At 35.6% G+C, this 14,611-nt stretch overlaps 1 protein-coding gene across 9 annotated transcripts; it reads right to left on the bottom strand.

Annotated features, from left to right (window-relative positions):
- Positions 1-900: 900 nt before the first annotated feature.
- LOC131147718 (AT-rich interactive domain-containing protein 2-like) lies at positions 901-4,621 on the bottom strand. 9 transcript variants are annotated; one of them, XR_009134903.1, is made up of 4 exons: positions 4,511-4,621; positions 4,303-4,351; positions 3,416-3,719; positions 901-2,086 (listed from the first exon to the last, which is right to left on the bottom strand). XR_009134903.1 is itself a non-coding variant. In XM_058097253.1 (3 exons), exon 3 carries the CDS (start codon positions 1,803-1,805, stop codon positions 1,083-1,085), a length of 723 nt encoding a protein of 240 aa, XP_057953236.1. In that variant the 5' UTR covers positions 1,806-2,086; positions 4,303-4,351; positions 4,511-4,621; the 3' UTR covers positions 901-1,082. The 9 variants fall into 9 exon arrangements, 4 of the variants coding, with proteins under 4 accessions (XP_057953236.1, XP_057953233.1, XP_057953234.1 ...); XR_009134901.1 differs by having other exon boundaries at positions 3,485-3,719; XR_009134902.1 differs by having other exon boundaries at positions 3,485-3,589.
- Between the last annotated feature and the right edge of the window lie 9,990 nt (positions 4,622-14,611).

The following is a 14,611-nucleotide window of genomic DNA, read 5'->3' as shown; positions in this document are numbered from 1 at the left end:
AAGATGTTATACGAAGAGTTGAAGCAGGATGAATAAAATGGAAAAGTGTTTTAGAGGTGTTGTGTGATCATAAAAAACTCTTGAAATAAAAAAGAAAGTTATATGGGACCTTTATAAGATCCATTATAGTATATTAATCAAAATTTTAAGCAACTAAGGAACAATATCTAAAAAGCAGAAGTATTTCTCGAAATGAAAACGTTATGATAGATGAGTGGTATAACATTAAAATATAAATTAAAAAATGAATATATTTGTAGTGAGTTAGGCATAGCACCCAGAGAAAATTAGGTAAGGGAGGAGCATCTTAGATGGATTGGACACTTGCAATGTAGGCTAAATAGTATACCGGTAAGGAGGCATGAGCTAGTTATTATTAGCGCCAGCAGAAGAGGTAAGAGTCGACCTAAAATAACTTAGAATAAAATAGTAAGTAATGATTTAAGAGCCCTTAAACTATCCAAGGACAATGCCCATAATCATGTAAATTAGCATAACAAGATTCATGTAACCCATAGACTTAAGACTTGGTCCGTTGGTTGTTGGTCCAGTCTACCATAAACAACATCACTAAACTCTACACATACCTAAAAATACAAAATCCTCAGCACAAAATTTCAATCATGCTACACAAAATTTATCTTAGAATTCAATGGAAAGGTAGTGCCGAAGTACCATGGCATACAAGCAGATACAAAAACAAAGCGCTTGTTGAGACGATTTTAGGAAAAAGTGATTTTGCAGTATAAAAATTGCATGTATGCTAATAAGAAACTTTCAAGAGAGCATACTCAGAGATTGATTTTAGGTTCAAAATCCATTTCCAGCACCAAGAATGTGACTTACTGACCAAGCTTTTGAATGTTAGATCAAAACTAATTTACACTATGAAATCACTTCTTAACTAAAAAGCTGTCCCAAAGAGGCACCTTGGTCTAGTATTCAATATCAAGTTATATCCAAAATCTTTTGTGCAGTAAATGTGAAGCAAAAGTATACAGTGAACACTGCAAAAAAAGCATTTAAAACTCAACCAGGGAAAGGAATGAGTTCAAAATAAAAGTGGGTGAGGAATAGCAGCATCATCTTCGCCCGGTCAAGTACCTAGTCTTCACAGTTTTAGAACAATGCAATATATCGTGATCATCTTGATACCTTTTTCGAGAATCTTTGATGCTAAGTTCTTCTCTAGCCTCATCATCATCACTGTCAACTATTTTACATCCCGACCTGGTCAGCATGCCAATGCGCCTTGGGACGAATACATTGAAGTAGTAACTCACTATACTCTCTTTCGGCTTGGATGAGAAACATTCCCACGCTGGCTTCAGGAAACTTTTGCCTTCTGATAGGGGATTCAATTTCACAAGAGACTCAAAGTTTCTCTGTTCCTGTGAAGTCCACAACTTAGAAACATCTTCCCCCATTTCGTCAAATTTCCAAACCCAAAAAGCAGGACCCAGATCAAATTGCAGCTGTATTCTCTTGTCAGTAATGTGGATTTGTATGCATTCTACGGATCCAGGAGACTCACAGCGGCAGAAGTCAGGTCTCCCTTTCCCAATTACACCTCGGTTAGTTTCTGTTCTTTTTCCTTTGATTGGCCACGTTCGAGTGCCCAACCACCTCAAAGTATCGGACTCGCCATCACCACCATAATCATTTGGTGAGCTTGTACAAGCCGGCAAATCAGCCTGAAATCGTGGGCCAACAGGAACTGCGAGTCTTGGAAGACAATCATAGACGATTTTCAACCAGTTCATCGTCTTTTGGCGTGTCTGTTGATTTGTTTGCTTTCTTTGCATAATTGATCCTATTGGATGCCTTGGATCTTCAGAAACTTGTTGAAATGGTAGCTGCCCTTTTGGGTAGACTAATCCGGTTTAGCGTGTGAAATCAAAGGAGGGACCAACGGAAATCAACTCTTAACGAAAGATGATCTCCTAAATTTGGTATCCTGAAAGAATTGCTAGTTTAGAACTTCAAATGGCGGCTAGATAATAAAGAGATGAGGGAAAAATGTTGTGCTGTTTCTACATGGGACACGCTTAGTACATCTCCCCGAATCCAACTTAATGCTGTGGATCTGCCATGAACAAACAGATGAAGTTTATGCTCTGTGGAAATGGAAGTAAAGACACAGGAAGTAATTGCCAGCTTAAATAGCAAAGCTGGGGCTGTAATGGATCATAGTAGCGATACATGTGATTTGAGTTATTTACACGAATTATGTCAAAGTGAAATATTTGAGCTAGGGAGTGATGAGCCTACTCACACCTAAGTAATCTAGGTATGGTCTTATGATTTGGGGCTTACATAATTACATTACATTCAAAATCAATGCAGCTTTTTATTCTTGACTTTTATTTACAGCTATGAAATCCCATAAAGCAATTCTACAAGAACTTAAAAGCTTCAAGATTTCATAATAGGAAAAAAAATTGCCAAGTACATTTAGTTCCAGGTTCTCGAACAGTAAAATAAAAAAAAATGCAGAATCATGGAAAATGACAATAGGACTTAAAAGCTTCAAGATTTTTTCTAACTGACAAAATAAGCCAAATAATTTAGTACACATTCGGTAGATAAGAATGGAATGGTAACAAGCAGAGTGGAATCGAATTTATCACTCAAATTATTCACACCCCTTATTCAAATTTTCATTCTATTCCATTCCCACCTCATTCCATTCCACAAAAATAAATATAATGTTGTAGTTTATACTAAAGCAACCCAATGTCACGTCACATTTTAACTGTGACTTGATCCACATCCTAAGCCCCTTCCAATTGGAGTCACATCTTGGGCACAACATATAACGTAATTACTTTATTTTCTTTCCCTCACTTTCCTTCTTCCTCGATGATCACAACAATTGCATAATAGATATAATCAAGTTAGCAGGCCATGTATGAACATGGATCAAGAAAATGAGAAAAGTTTGATTGTCATAATTTTTTTTTTCTTTTTTTAAATTCCTGCAAAGGTAAAGAAATGCCTTTCAGAAAAGTTGGTTCTAATCTCCAAACCAAAATCATGAAAGCACAATATTCCAATAAATTCTCAAATGTGAGATTGAACAAATTTTGCTTGATGGAAATACTCCAATGGGATAAAATTCAACAATTTTTTATATTGATTTCCTAGAATAACTAAAAATATGGCTCCAAAACTAATACATGAAGAAAGAAAAATCAGATTGGAATCCTCCTATAAAAGCAAGAATTTTTTTTTTAATAAAAAATTTCCACAAATTTTATGTTATTTAATTCAACATATCTACCTTGTCATTGTTACATAGCTACACAAAATAAAACAAAATATATACACATAGATTATATATAAAATGCTCTGTTTTAGAAAATAAGTTGATCTCGGTTTTTTCCAAACTAAAAGGAATTGCATCTGAACTCACCAACGGTCGTAGTAATGATAAAGCTCTAGAAACGTGCTATCAAGAGGGAAATGATGCGCTCATTCTTACCCAAAAACCTCAGAACTTCTTGGAGCCAAAACTTCTCATTCTTCAAGAAAAATCTGAACCCACCATTGTTGAAAATTGCATCAGTTCTTGCATGGATCTACCCTGCTGCAATATCCTTGGCAAATTCTCAGAGAATATTTTCTTCACTTGTCCAAATTTCCGAACAAGGAACTCTCGCAATCCAGAAGGAATTAAATCTTCCAAAACCCCAGTTCGAGATTGGCAGAGTTAAACCCTACAAACCATTTCCGACAAACAACAGGAAACCCAGTTCGAGACTGAAAGTGTTAAACCGTACTACCCATTCCGGGCAGTTGAATTTTGAATTTTAAAATCATTCTTTTACAGTACGACGGCTCAGATTTGTCGAAAATTTTCTTGATCTGGCTAGCGGGTTTCAGAAACAACAGTTGGTTTCAGTTTTCTGTTGGTACGAATTTGGGTGTGGGGTTCGGATTTTCCAAGGAAATTTGAAGACATTTAGGCTTAAAAGTAGGAAGAAACCCTAATCGGATTGGCCGCTTTATTCGGGAATATTCATGAAACATCATGTGTGCATGTCTTGATGAATATTCATCAATGGTGGTTGTTTAATCTGACCATTAGATAAAGAGATGGGCGATCCAATTGAAGATTATTCATGCGAACTTTTAGGACTGGGAAAATTAGTTTCAATTTTTTTTTTCGGAAAAAAAAAAGTATTTAAATACCTAAATTTCACCAAATAATTTCAAGAAATATTGTCATTAGAAAAAGAAAAGGAAATTTCATGCATGCAAAAATAAAACTGATGTATCCATTAGAGATGGAAGGCTAACCTATCAGAGTAGGAAGCACCTCTTCTGCAAGCTACCTGTGGAGAGTATACTACCAAAAAAAACAAAAAAAGGAATGAAGAGGAAAAGGTTAGAATATAAAAAAATTTCTCTTTCCTTCTTACATTTTCTTTCTCATGGCATTTTGTTAAATGAAAATGAGGAATTGCTTTGGGAAATTGCGAGAAAGATGGAGAGTTGCAATACTTACAAAGGAGCTTCCCCCCCTTGGGCGCAAATGGTAACACTCAATGCCTTCTCTTGGCAAATGGTAACACTCTTATGCAAAACAATGGCCTTCTTGAGGTAAGGGGTTTGACTTGCAACTTCTACAATAGGCCAAGTTACTTTATGGGATGAGTGAGAGCGTGAAGGAGTATACTCAAAGGAGATTTTGGGCTCCTAAAGTTAGTTTTGACTCTAATTATGTGAGATATTTTAATTTTGAGATTAGTGAACTAAAATGAAAAATACTTTATCAAACTAACCTTGACGAGGGCATTAGAGATCAAACAAAGAGAATATGTTTCGATCTCATATCAGATGTGTATTAGGAAGATCTTTACCTTATAAGGTTTGGTTATAATCTAACTATGTGAGGTGCCTTTTATAAAACAAAACTGTAAGCCTAGTAGGCTAGAATTGATGGCAGTTGGGATAAGATATGTTAGAATACTACTTTACCTAAAGCTTAAGCTTTTAGGTTGTGGGCCAACAATGTATATTAAGCTTTAACACCCCCCTCCCCTGGGGCATGTGTAGCCCAACAACACGTGGAGAGATAAATACACAATAAATTTTTAAATATCACACAATAAATGCGGGCGATGAGATTAGAACTCATGACCTCCTCGTAACCAGTTCTGATACCATGTCAGAATACCACTTTACCTAAAAGTTTAAGCTTTTAGGTTGTGGGCCAATAATGTATATCAAGTTTTAACAAGATAATCCATTGCGAGCAACAAATGATCTGCCATTACCAACAAGAATTTTTATGAAAAAATATACTCACATTCTCTAAATTATACTATCATTACAAACATCAATATAAATTTCTAAAAGTGAAACTTATACCCCCTAAACTATCTTCATGATCGCAAAATACTTGTAACGCCCCCATCCGTTATATGGCCCCAGAGTGCTACTACACCTGTATAATATACATGTGTCTGATAACATATATATACCACCCGCCCTTAATAGGGACATACAGGTGTTTCATACTCATTTCTAATCTTAAGCACAACGGAAAACATAAACATCCATTTGGAAATTTAATAGACATAAACCAAAGTTTCTAACTGTATACTCACATACACATAATCGTACTTAAAATGTAACATGTTCTTACAATCTCTAAAAGATATTTTGAACTAAGTTTATTACATATACAAAACACTTACATAAGCTAAAATCAAACGACCCTCCAAGTCCCTCTAGCAACTAGGACCGACGTCCTACCTAAAACAAAGGTTGTATATTGGGGCGAGACACTTCTTAGTAATGTGGAAGATATTAAATCAGTGTGTGACCATACATATTCAAACTAGTAGAAAGCAGTTGTGTGTGTATATATATATATATATAGCATATTCTCAATACTGTAATATAGAAGGTATGTTGATATAATTCATGCGATAGATAATTAAACATCATTGCAAGCGAGAGTTCCCAAGGTTAGGGTAGGGTATATGCCCATACACTGTACGATCCCTCTGCCTGGTACTCAAACCTGTGACTTTGCCAATTTTAGTTTTCAAATCATAAATATGCATATTAGATGTAACGACCCAACCCTTTATACGGACCCAAGCGTCACTCATTCATACATAATACCTATACCTGTTCAAGATATGGAAACAACCCGCCCTAAACAGGGACATATGAATGTAAATCATACATAATTACGATGTAAATGTTGCGAAAAATATAAACATCCATTGGGATTTCTACTAGACTTATACCAGAGTTTACTAATACAAACACACCATTTCTCATAAAGCCATACATAGGATAAAATTCTTGTCATTACAATCCTCCAACAGGACTTTCATCTAGGTTTAATACAAGATTTAGATGCTTACGTAAGCTAACCAAAAACAATCTCCTCAGTCCTTTTAGCTATAAGGACCGACGTACTGATGGACCTGAAAATAAAGGTTGTATGATAGGGTGAGACTCCTCTCAGTAAAGAAAAAAGAGTTACAACAATGTGTGACTGCATACATGCATATTTTCATTTAACATCTGGAATATAAATCAAATATTTTCAATACAGTAATGCATCAGGTATATCATTATTCATATTACAAAATTCCCACATCTGTCTTTCGACCATTTAATGATTTATCAGATGACCAACAGCAAAATATCCCTATAACCGGTTTTACCCTGTGGCCCAAGTTGTGCACTGATACTCGTCCAATACCCTGTTCGTGCAGGCACTGTCGAGTACCTACTTACAATCCGATTGCCTCCATTGGCCCAATATCAGCCAATGGTTTCACCCTGCTAGCCAACCATCTTGGTACCCACATCGTTTAGTACGTGTGGTTGCAAGTGTACATCTAGCTACGATATCGCGTCGTATCATATAACAGTAGTTTATTTCAACCCTGCAAAGAAAGTATTTTTCAACCCTCCCGGGACTCTCAAGTTGTGGTTCCGTCTATCACAAATTCAATTTATACAAATATGATAACCTGTGCAATTCCAGTATTTTTTCACAAATTCAAATAATAGCATTGGGTTCAAACCGGCGTCTTTCCACTCAGTTTACCCCTCTTTATTTACTGATTCAGCTCGGTGTATCACCGGCCTCCTTTTATCACATTCTCAGTATAACAAATTTGGAATTTTGTTCCCATATTCTATATCAATAGTATAGAAAATTCCATCCATTTCCATTTCAACATATATCACACAAGTTTGCTTCAAAAACCTGCTAAATGATAGAAATTCAATATACATAGTTTAACTGAATAAATAAAGGATTCGAGCCTCTCCTACTATAGTATAAACACAAATAAACAATATTGGTAAAATTTGGAGATCACACGTTGAAATCCTCGTTTTTACCAAAAATCGTAAAATCGTCAAACCGGCATTTCTACTCGGTAGAATTTCAAATAAGTAGTTAAATCATACATAATAACATAAACTAGGTTTTTAGTGATTTAGTTTTCTAAAATGGCTGTTGTAATCAAATTCCCCTTACCTTATACTTGAAATGAAAGTTCGTATGAAGACGGTCCAAATCGACAACCCGAGATCCCGAAAACCTAAAACCACAAAACATAACCTTACTATGTTTTCTACTGCTATCCGAATATCCAATCAAAATTAGGATCAGATTCCTACCTCGATTCTTGGGAAAACCTGAAACTCTCCGAAACAACAATCTGATCCACTAAAAGTGTAGAGTTTCCTCTTCTGATCCATGCAGTACCCTCCGTTTTTGGAAACGGATGACGAACAGCGAAGGATCTTGGAGGGAAGAGAGAGAGAGAGAGAGAGAGAGAGAGAGATAGAGAGAGAGAGAGAGAGAGAGAGAGAGAGAGAGAGAGAATATGAGAATTTATAGAATAAAACCTAACTTAACCCTTAAGTAATCTAAATAAATATCTCCTCTAAGATATTTATATATAAATATCTCAAAATATCTCTTTTCAAAATATCTTCTTCAACATATCTCTTTATTTATTTATTTATTTTATGTTTATTTATTATTTATTATTATTTTTTTAATTTTATTTATTTATTTATTTTTATTTTTTTCTTGGGGTCGGGTTACTACATTAGAACATTGTTCAGCTTAGATATAATAATAAAAAATGCCAACACTATCCTTTGGCTTCAGGTTATGTGATTTACTATAGTCTGACTAGTACCACCTGGTCCATTAATCCACCAGTGGCCACTTCAATATCCGGCCAACTATCTTGATACCCCACACTAAAAATCATATGTGTGGTTGCACTATATCCATAATATATAAAGCAACATAACCATGCTTAACGTTGAGCTTTTTAAGGCTCTCTTATAACGGTGAGATTTTTAGGGCTTTCATATAATGGTGAGTTTTTTAAGACTCTGATATAACGGTGAACTTTTTAGGGCTTTGATAGAAACAAGCTGCGGTTTCAAATATTATATATACAATTTATAATAAAATGAATTAACTTGTTTCACATTCACAAATCACTTGTACAGTTCCAATATTTTCACAAACTCATTCATTCATACTATGGTATAAACCGACACACAAACTCTCGGTTTAACCATTTTACATATATATAGCTCGGTATATTACCGGCACTTGTTTTCCATATTTTCAGATAGTAAAATGGAACTCCAGTTCCCATAGTTCATATACGTATTTAAAAAAATTCACATATTTCATTTCATATCATATGTCACACTTATTTGGTAAAAAATCTGCTATATAGCATATACCTTAATAAATATCATTTAAATAGAAAAATAGGGGTTCAAACATCTCCTATGTGATACCCCATGGATGAAAAGATTTAAAAAGATTAGATGTTACTATCCATATCAATAAGGTGCACCTTTCTTTTCGGAAACTTTCCCATAAGAATTCCATGGTTAAACGTGCTTGCCTTGGAGCAATATTGGGATGAGTGACCTCCTGAAAAATTTTCTTAAGAAGTGTGTGAGTGAGGACAAAACACAGTGAAAATGACACGTGTTGATCTGTGGGGCTAGTTGTAAAGACCTGAAAATTTAAAAGGACTAAAATAATTGAAAAAAATAAATAAATAAAATAACAGATAAATAAATAAAAGGAATGGTGTGGGAAAAAGAATAAAAAAAATTAAATTTAAAGAAATTAAATTAAATAAAGATGAATTAAATAATTAAATAATTAGTTATTAAATTAAATATTTTTACATTGGATTTAAAAATAATAATAATAATTAAAATAAGATATATATATATATATATATATATATATATATATATATATATAAAAGTTAAAGTAACATAATATAAGAAGATAAGAAGAAGGAAGAAGAAGAAGAAACAGACTGCCCCCTTCTGCACTAAAATTTTTAAAAAATTCTTGCGCCAGACACTCCGTCTCTGTCTCTCTCCTTCTCTCAATTTCTTAGAGAATTTGCGACGGATTGGAAAACGAAAGGTGTCGTTAGAATCCTGATTCCGCTGCCGGCATTTCTACTGGAGTAGATTTTTCATGAGAACGGCTTAGGCACTGCTCTTGGGGAAGGGCAATTTTTCCCCATTTTCTCAATTTTGCCGTTAATATGTGGTTAAATCGATGAACGGACACCACCACAGGGTCTTAGTCATCGTCATTGTCATTTCGACGTAGGTAATTTTTCAATTGAGATTTTCTAGACCCCACTCCAAAGCGAGAGTGGGAATTGAGAATTTGGCTAAATTTAAGGATATTATTATTTATTTAGGAATTATGGCCCTATGAAGTATTAAATTAATATTTTATTCAGGAATAATTTATTGGAATTAGGAATTTAATTCTAGGGTCCGGGTGAGTGCCGCAAGTATTTTTCAGAGTCCCTGTTGGCGTAGTTCAAGAAATCAGGTAAAGAGAAAAATATATATTAAATCAGAATTTTTATGAATTTAATGGAAAAATAAATTGTGTTATATGTACGTGTATATGTTTCAGTATGGGTAAAATGCTAATTGTTTAAATTATATATTTCTTTTTCTAGTTTAGGGCTGTTTATTAGATATGTATATGCGAAAATGAACTGATGAAAGTGGGAAATATTTTCAAGATAATTAAGTAAGAAATGAAAGGCATTTTCAGTACATAAATATTAAATGTTAGTTAGCTTATTTTACAGGTAGTGTATGAATTTTATTGCTAAATTGCGTGGCATGAGATTTTGTGCAAATATATGTTAAATGTGTGAGATGCAGGCTAAGTAAGTAAAGCAATGAAAATAAATGATATGGACAATGTTGCCTGTGTATGTTAGATGTAACCATGTAAATGTAAGACAGCTGAAAGACAGTCATGTTAGCAAATCTAGCACACTTCTGTGTAGACTAACTGATGACAGCTAAAAGGAGCTGTGTTAGCAGATCTAGCACGTTTCTACGTAAACGAACTGATGATGGCTAAAAACCAGCTGTAGTATGAAGTAATGAAATGAAATGTTATGCAATGAAATGACGATGAAATGACAATGAAATGAAATGACAAAGGTAAATGATGAAAATGAGAAAGAGTCACTTAAAGTGAAACAAAATGCAAAGTTAAGTTATGAACAGGAATGAATGTGCATGAATGTATAATGACAAAACAAAATGATGTATTATGATAATAGAAGTATGTATGTATGTAGAACATATTACGATTGGGCGAGGCATACTCTTCGCCTAAGGGCTTGCTGAGTAAGGGGAGTGCACTAGTAGCTACAGATATGGCAGTAGCAGCATAACGTACTAGGGCAGAGGAAACCTACTTATATGGGCGGGTAGATTTCCCTATCCTTAGGGCCTTTGCCGGTAAGCTATTGTCGAACAGCGTGAGTACGAGATTAATTTATCACTTGAGGGCTTACTGAGTAAGGTGAGTGTCCTGGTATGCTTTAGCTACGACCTTTGGGTTGCCTAAATATCAGAGCAGAGGGGTGCTACTTGTATGGGCGAGTAATCACCTCTATCCTTGGGTAATCTCATGGGTTAAACATTTGCATGTGTTTGATTAGGTTCAGGGAATGATTTCGGAAATTATGTTAAAAATTTTCAAATGTTAAATATTATGTTATATATAAACTCATGTTGGCCACACACTGTTTAATATATGGTTTCTTCCCTTACTGAGATGTGTCTCACCCGAATATGAATTTATTTTTTTTCAGGATTTCTTCGAGATCGAGCTTTGAAAGCTCGAAGTTTTTATAGCATTATTGAAAAATAGAAAAAGAAAATGGTATATTTCTATGTTAATTTTGGGGAATGTAAATATTTATGTTCTATGCCTTTATGTTTTAAGACTATTGAGTAAGGAATGATTGTGAAAATACTGAATTGTTTTGGAGATATATGTAATTATGAAAATGCAGGTGTTGAAGGATATTATGGTCTATGGATAGAACTAGGAAACTCTGGTATTATTTGTATGATTGAGGTCCATAGTTGTGTTTTCCGCTGCGTATGTATGGTTTAATTATGGAATATCAGGGATTTTATCAGGATATGATCAGGTATAACGCACCAGACCCAGGTTTAAAGGTTCGGGGCGTTTCACTAGTGATTAGTCTAATAAGGCCCGCCCCCCTGTTGTCTGATCCAGGTGGAGGAGGAGAGATGCGGTGCTCCCTGACAAACCCAGATTGAGGCGTTACAAATGGTATTAGAGCCAACACCCAGCTGGAAGTGTGATGAGATTCACATCGCCTGGGTTTGAAAATGTGGGTTCGCAATAAGGACGTTACATTCTATAAGTGAGGGAGAATGTAATACCCCATGGATGAAAAGACTAAAAACGATTAGATGTTACTACAAATATCAAAAAGGTGCACCTTTCTTTTCGGGAGCTTTCCCATAAGAACTCCACGATTAAGCGTGCTTGCCTTGGAGCAATATTGGGATAGGCGATCTCCTGAGAAATCTTCTCAGGATGTGTGTGAGTGAGGACAAAACACACTGAAAAGGACACGTGTTGATCTGTGGGGCTAGTCATTAGTCCGATAAGGCTCGCCCCCTTGTTGTCTCGTCCAGGTGGAGGAGGAGAGATGCAGTGCTCCCTGACAGACCCAGGTTGGGGCGTTACATCCTATGTTAATATTAATATAAATAAAGAAGTTTTGAAACGTTTGGAGATTATACGCCAAAACCCTCATTTCTACCAAAATCGTAAAATCATAAAACCGACATTTTTACTTGATGAAACTTCGCAAATAAGCAGTTTTATTATACATATAAACATAAGCTAGCTTTTTAGTAGTTTAGTTTTCTAAAAATACTTATGTAAACAAATCCCCTTACCTTTTTCCCAAATACAGAAATACGAACTACCCGGCTCCAAAACAACGAACCGAGTTCTCAAAACCTAAAAACCAAAAATACTTCAACGTAATCCTATTTACTACAGATCTACTGAATCAGAAACTAATTCAGAACCTTACCTCGATTCTGAGATAAAACCCAGAAATCTTCAAAATGAAGATCCAATCTGCTATAATCGTAGAGATTTTCCCCCTGATCCGTGTAGTAAAGTTGGATCGTGGATTCAAGTGACAAATAGCGAAGGAATCAAAGGAAGAGAGAGAGAGAGAGAGAGAGAGAGAGAGAGACAGAGACAGAGACAGAGATAGAGAGTTTTGAGTTTCTTCACCCTTAAGCAACCAAAAATGATATTTATAGATCCCTTGACCCAGTCAAACTCGTCGACAAATGGTGCCCTCGTCGACGAGCCACAGAAGGCTCTTCGTCGACGAATCTTTTCCTTCGTCGACGAACCCTTTATTCGATATTTTTCATGTCGGTTGAGATCTCTTCGTTGCCAAGGCTCTGAATTTCGGCGACGAACCGTAGAAGGACCTTCGTCGACAAGAATACCCTTTTTACCCTTTTTTCCTATTTTACGGGTTCGAGTCTCTATAATCTCCCCTCTTTTTAAAAATTTCTTCCTCGAAATTTTTTAACCATTTTAAAATAAAAACTGTCCTCATTACTTAGTTCTACAGAAGAGTTGGCAGCCACCCAGATAGCGGCTCCGATGCAACTTTATTACATAACCTCACATATGGCGGAGGAATATCGTGGTTACAATGTGATGCTTTGGGAGATTACAATACATACAAAACTCTCCCGAAGACCATATGTAAATAATTTGAACCACCTATTCTACTTACCTTTATACCTCTAACTATCTCTAAATAACTGAGGGTACTTACGGCGTATCTCTGATTCTAGTTCCTATGAAGCTTCCTCCACTGCATGATTATGCCATAGTACCTTCACTAACGGTATCTCCTTAGTCCGTAACTACTGCACCTTCTGGTTTAATATATGTACCGGAACCTCTTCGTATGCTAATGCATCTCTAATATCTAGAGGCTCGTAATTCAGCATATGCAAAGGATCTGGCACGTACTTCCTCAGCACTAACATGTGAAACACGTCGTGAACTCTAAATAGTGCTGGGGGTAATGCCACTCGATAAGCAACCGGACCTATCCTTTCTAGGATCTTAAATGGTCCAATGTACCGAGGGCTTAGTTTCACTTTCTTCCCAAACCTCATTACTCCCTTCATCGGAACAATATTCAGGAATACCCTATCTCCTACCTCAAGCTCTAACTCTCATCGGTGATTATCTATACAATTCTTCTGCCGACTCTGAGCTGCCCTGATTCTCTCTCTAATCAGCTCGATCTTTGTAGAGGCCTACTGAATCAATTTTGGTCCTAGTATCTACCGCTTACCTACTTGATCCCAGTATAATGGAGATCGACACCAACGACCATACAATGCCTCATATGGTGCCATCTCTATATTGGCCTTGTAGTTGTTGTTACATACAAATTCCACAAGCGGTAGATACCGTATCCAACTATCCCAAAAATCTAGTACGCATGCCCGCAACATATCATCTAACGTCTGAATAGTCCTCTTAGACTGTCCATTCATCTACGAGTGAAATAACATACTGAAAGTAAGTTGTGATCCCAAGGCATCCTATAGAATCTTCTAGAACCAAGAAGTAAAACGTGGGTCTCGATCTGAAACGATAGAAACCAGGATACCATGGAGTCGTACAATCTCCTGCACATATAGCTCTACTAGCTTATTCAAAGAATAGTTGTGTAACGCCCCGACCCTCTACGTAGGCCTAGAGTGCTACTAATCCATTCATTTACCTGATAATCTACATTCTAATATCATGTACGCAGCGAAAAACATAATATAATCTCCCAAAAAAATATAATACCAGAGTTTTCTAAATCTATCTACCAACCATAAAAAATTAATCATCCACCTGTGTTCAAATATATACATATCTCCAAAAACATAACCAACACTTCCAATATTCACAACACCAAGATGTTTCACAACCATTTATAAAATCTAGAAGACTTAAAATATAAAACATAAAATATCTACATTCCCAAAAATATCATTAAAATGTTTATACCATTTTTCTTATATCTCCCAAAAATGCTATAAAACCTCGAGCTCTCTAAGCTCGATCTCGAGAAAATCCTGAAAAAAATAAATTCATATTCGGGTGAGATACATCTCAGTAAAGGAAGAAACAATATATTAAAACAGCGTGTGGCTAATA

Source organism: Malania oleifera, chromosome 2 (assembly GCF_029873635.1).
Source record: "Malania oleifera isolate guangnan ecotype guangnan chromosome 2, ASM2987363v1, whole genome shotgun sequence".
NCBI classification, from domain to species: domain Eukaryota; kingdom Viridiplantae; phylum Streptophyta; class Magnoliopsida; order Santalales; family Ximeniaceae; genus Malania; species Malania oleifera.
The sequence above is the reverse complement of the archived record's forward strand: the minus strand, read 5'-3'. Positions and strand labels throughout refer to the sequence as shown.

Bases quoted from the DNA above. Each gene is read 5' to 3' on its own strand.
- LOC131147718 (XM_058097253.1), bottom strand. From the start codon at position 1,805: ATGCAAAGAAAGCAAACAAATCAACAGACACGCCAAAAGACGATGAAC.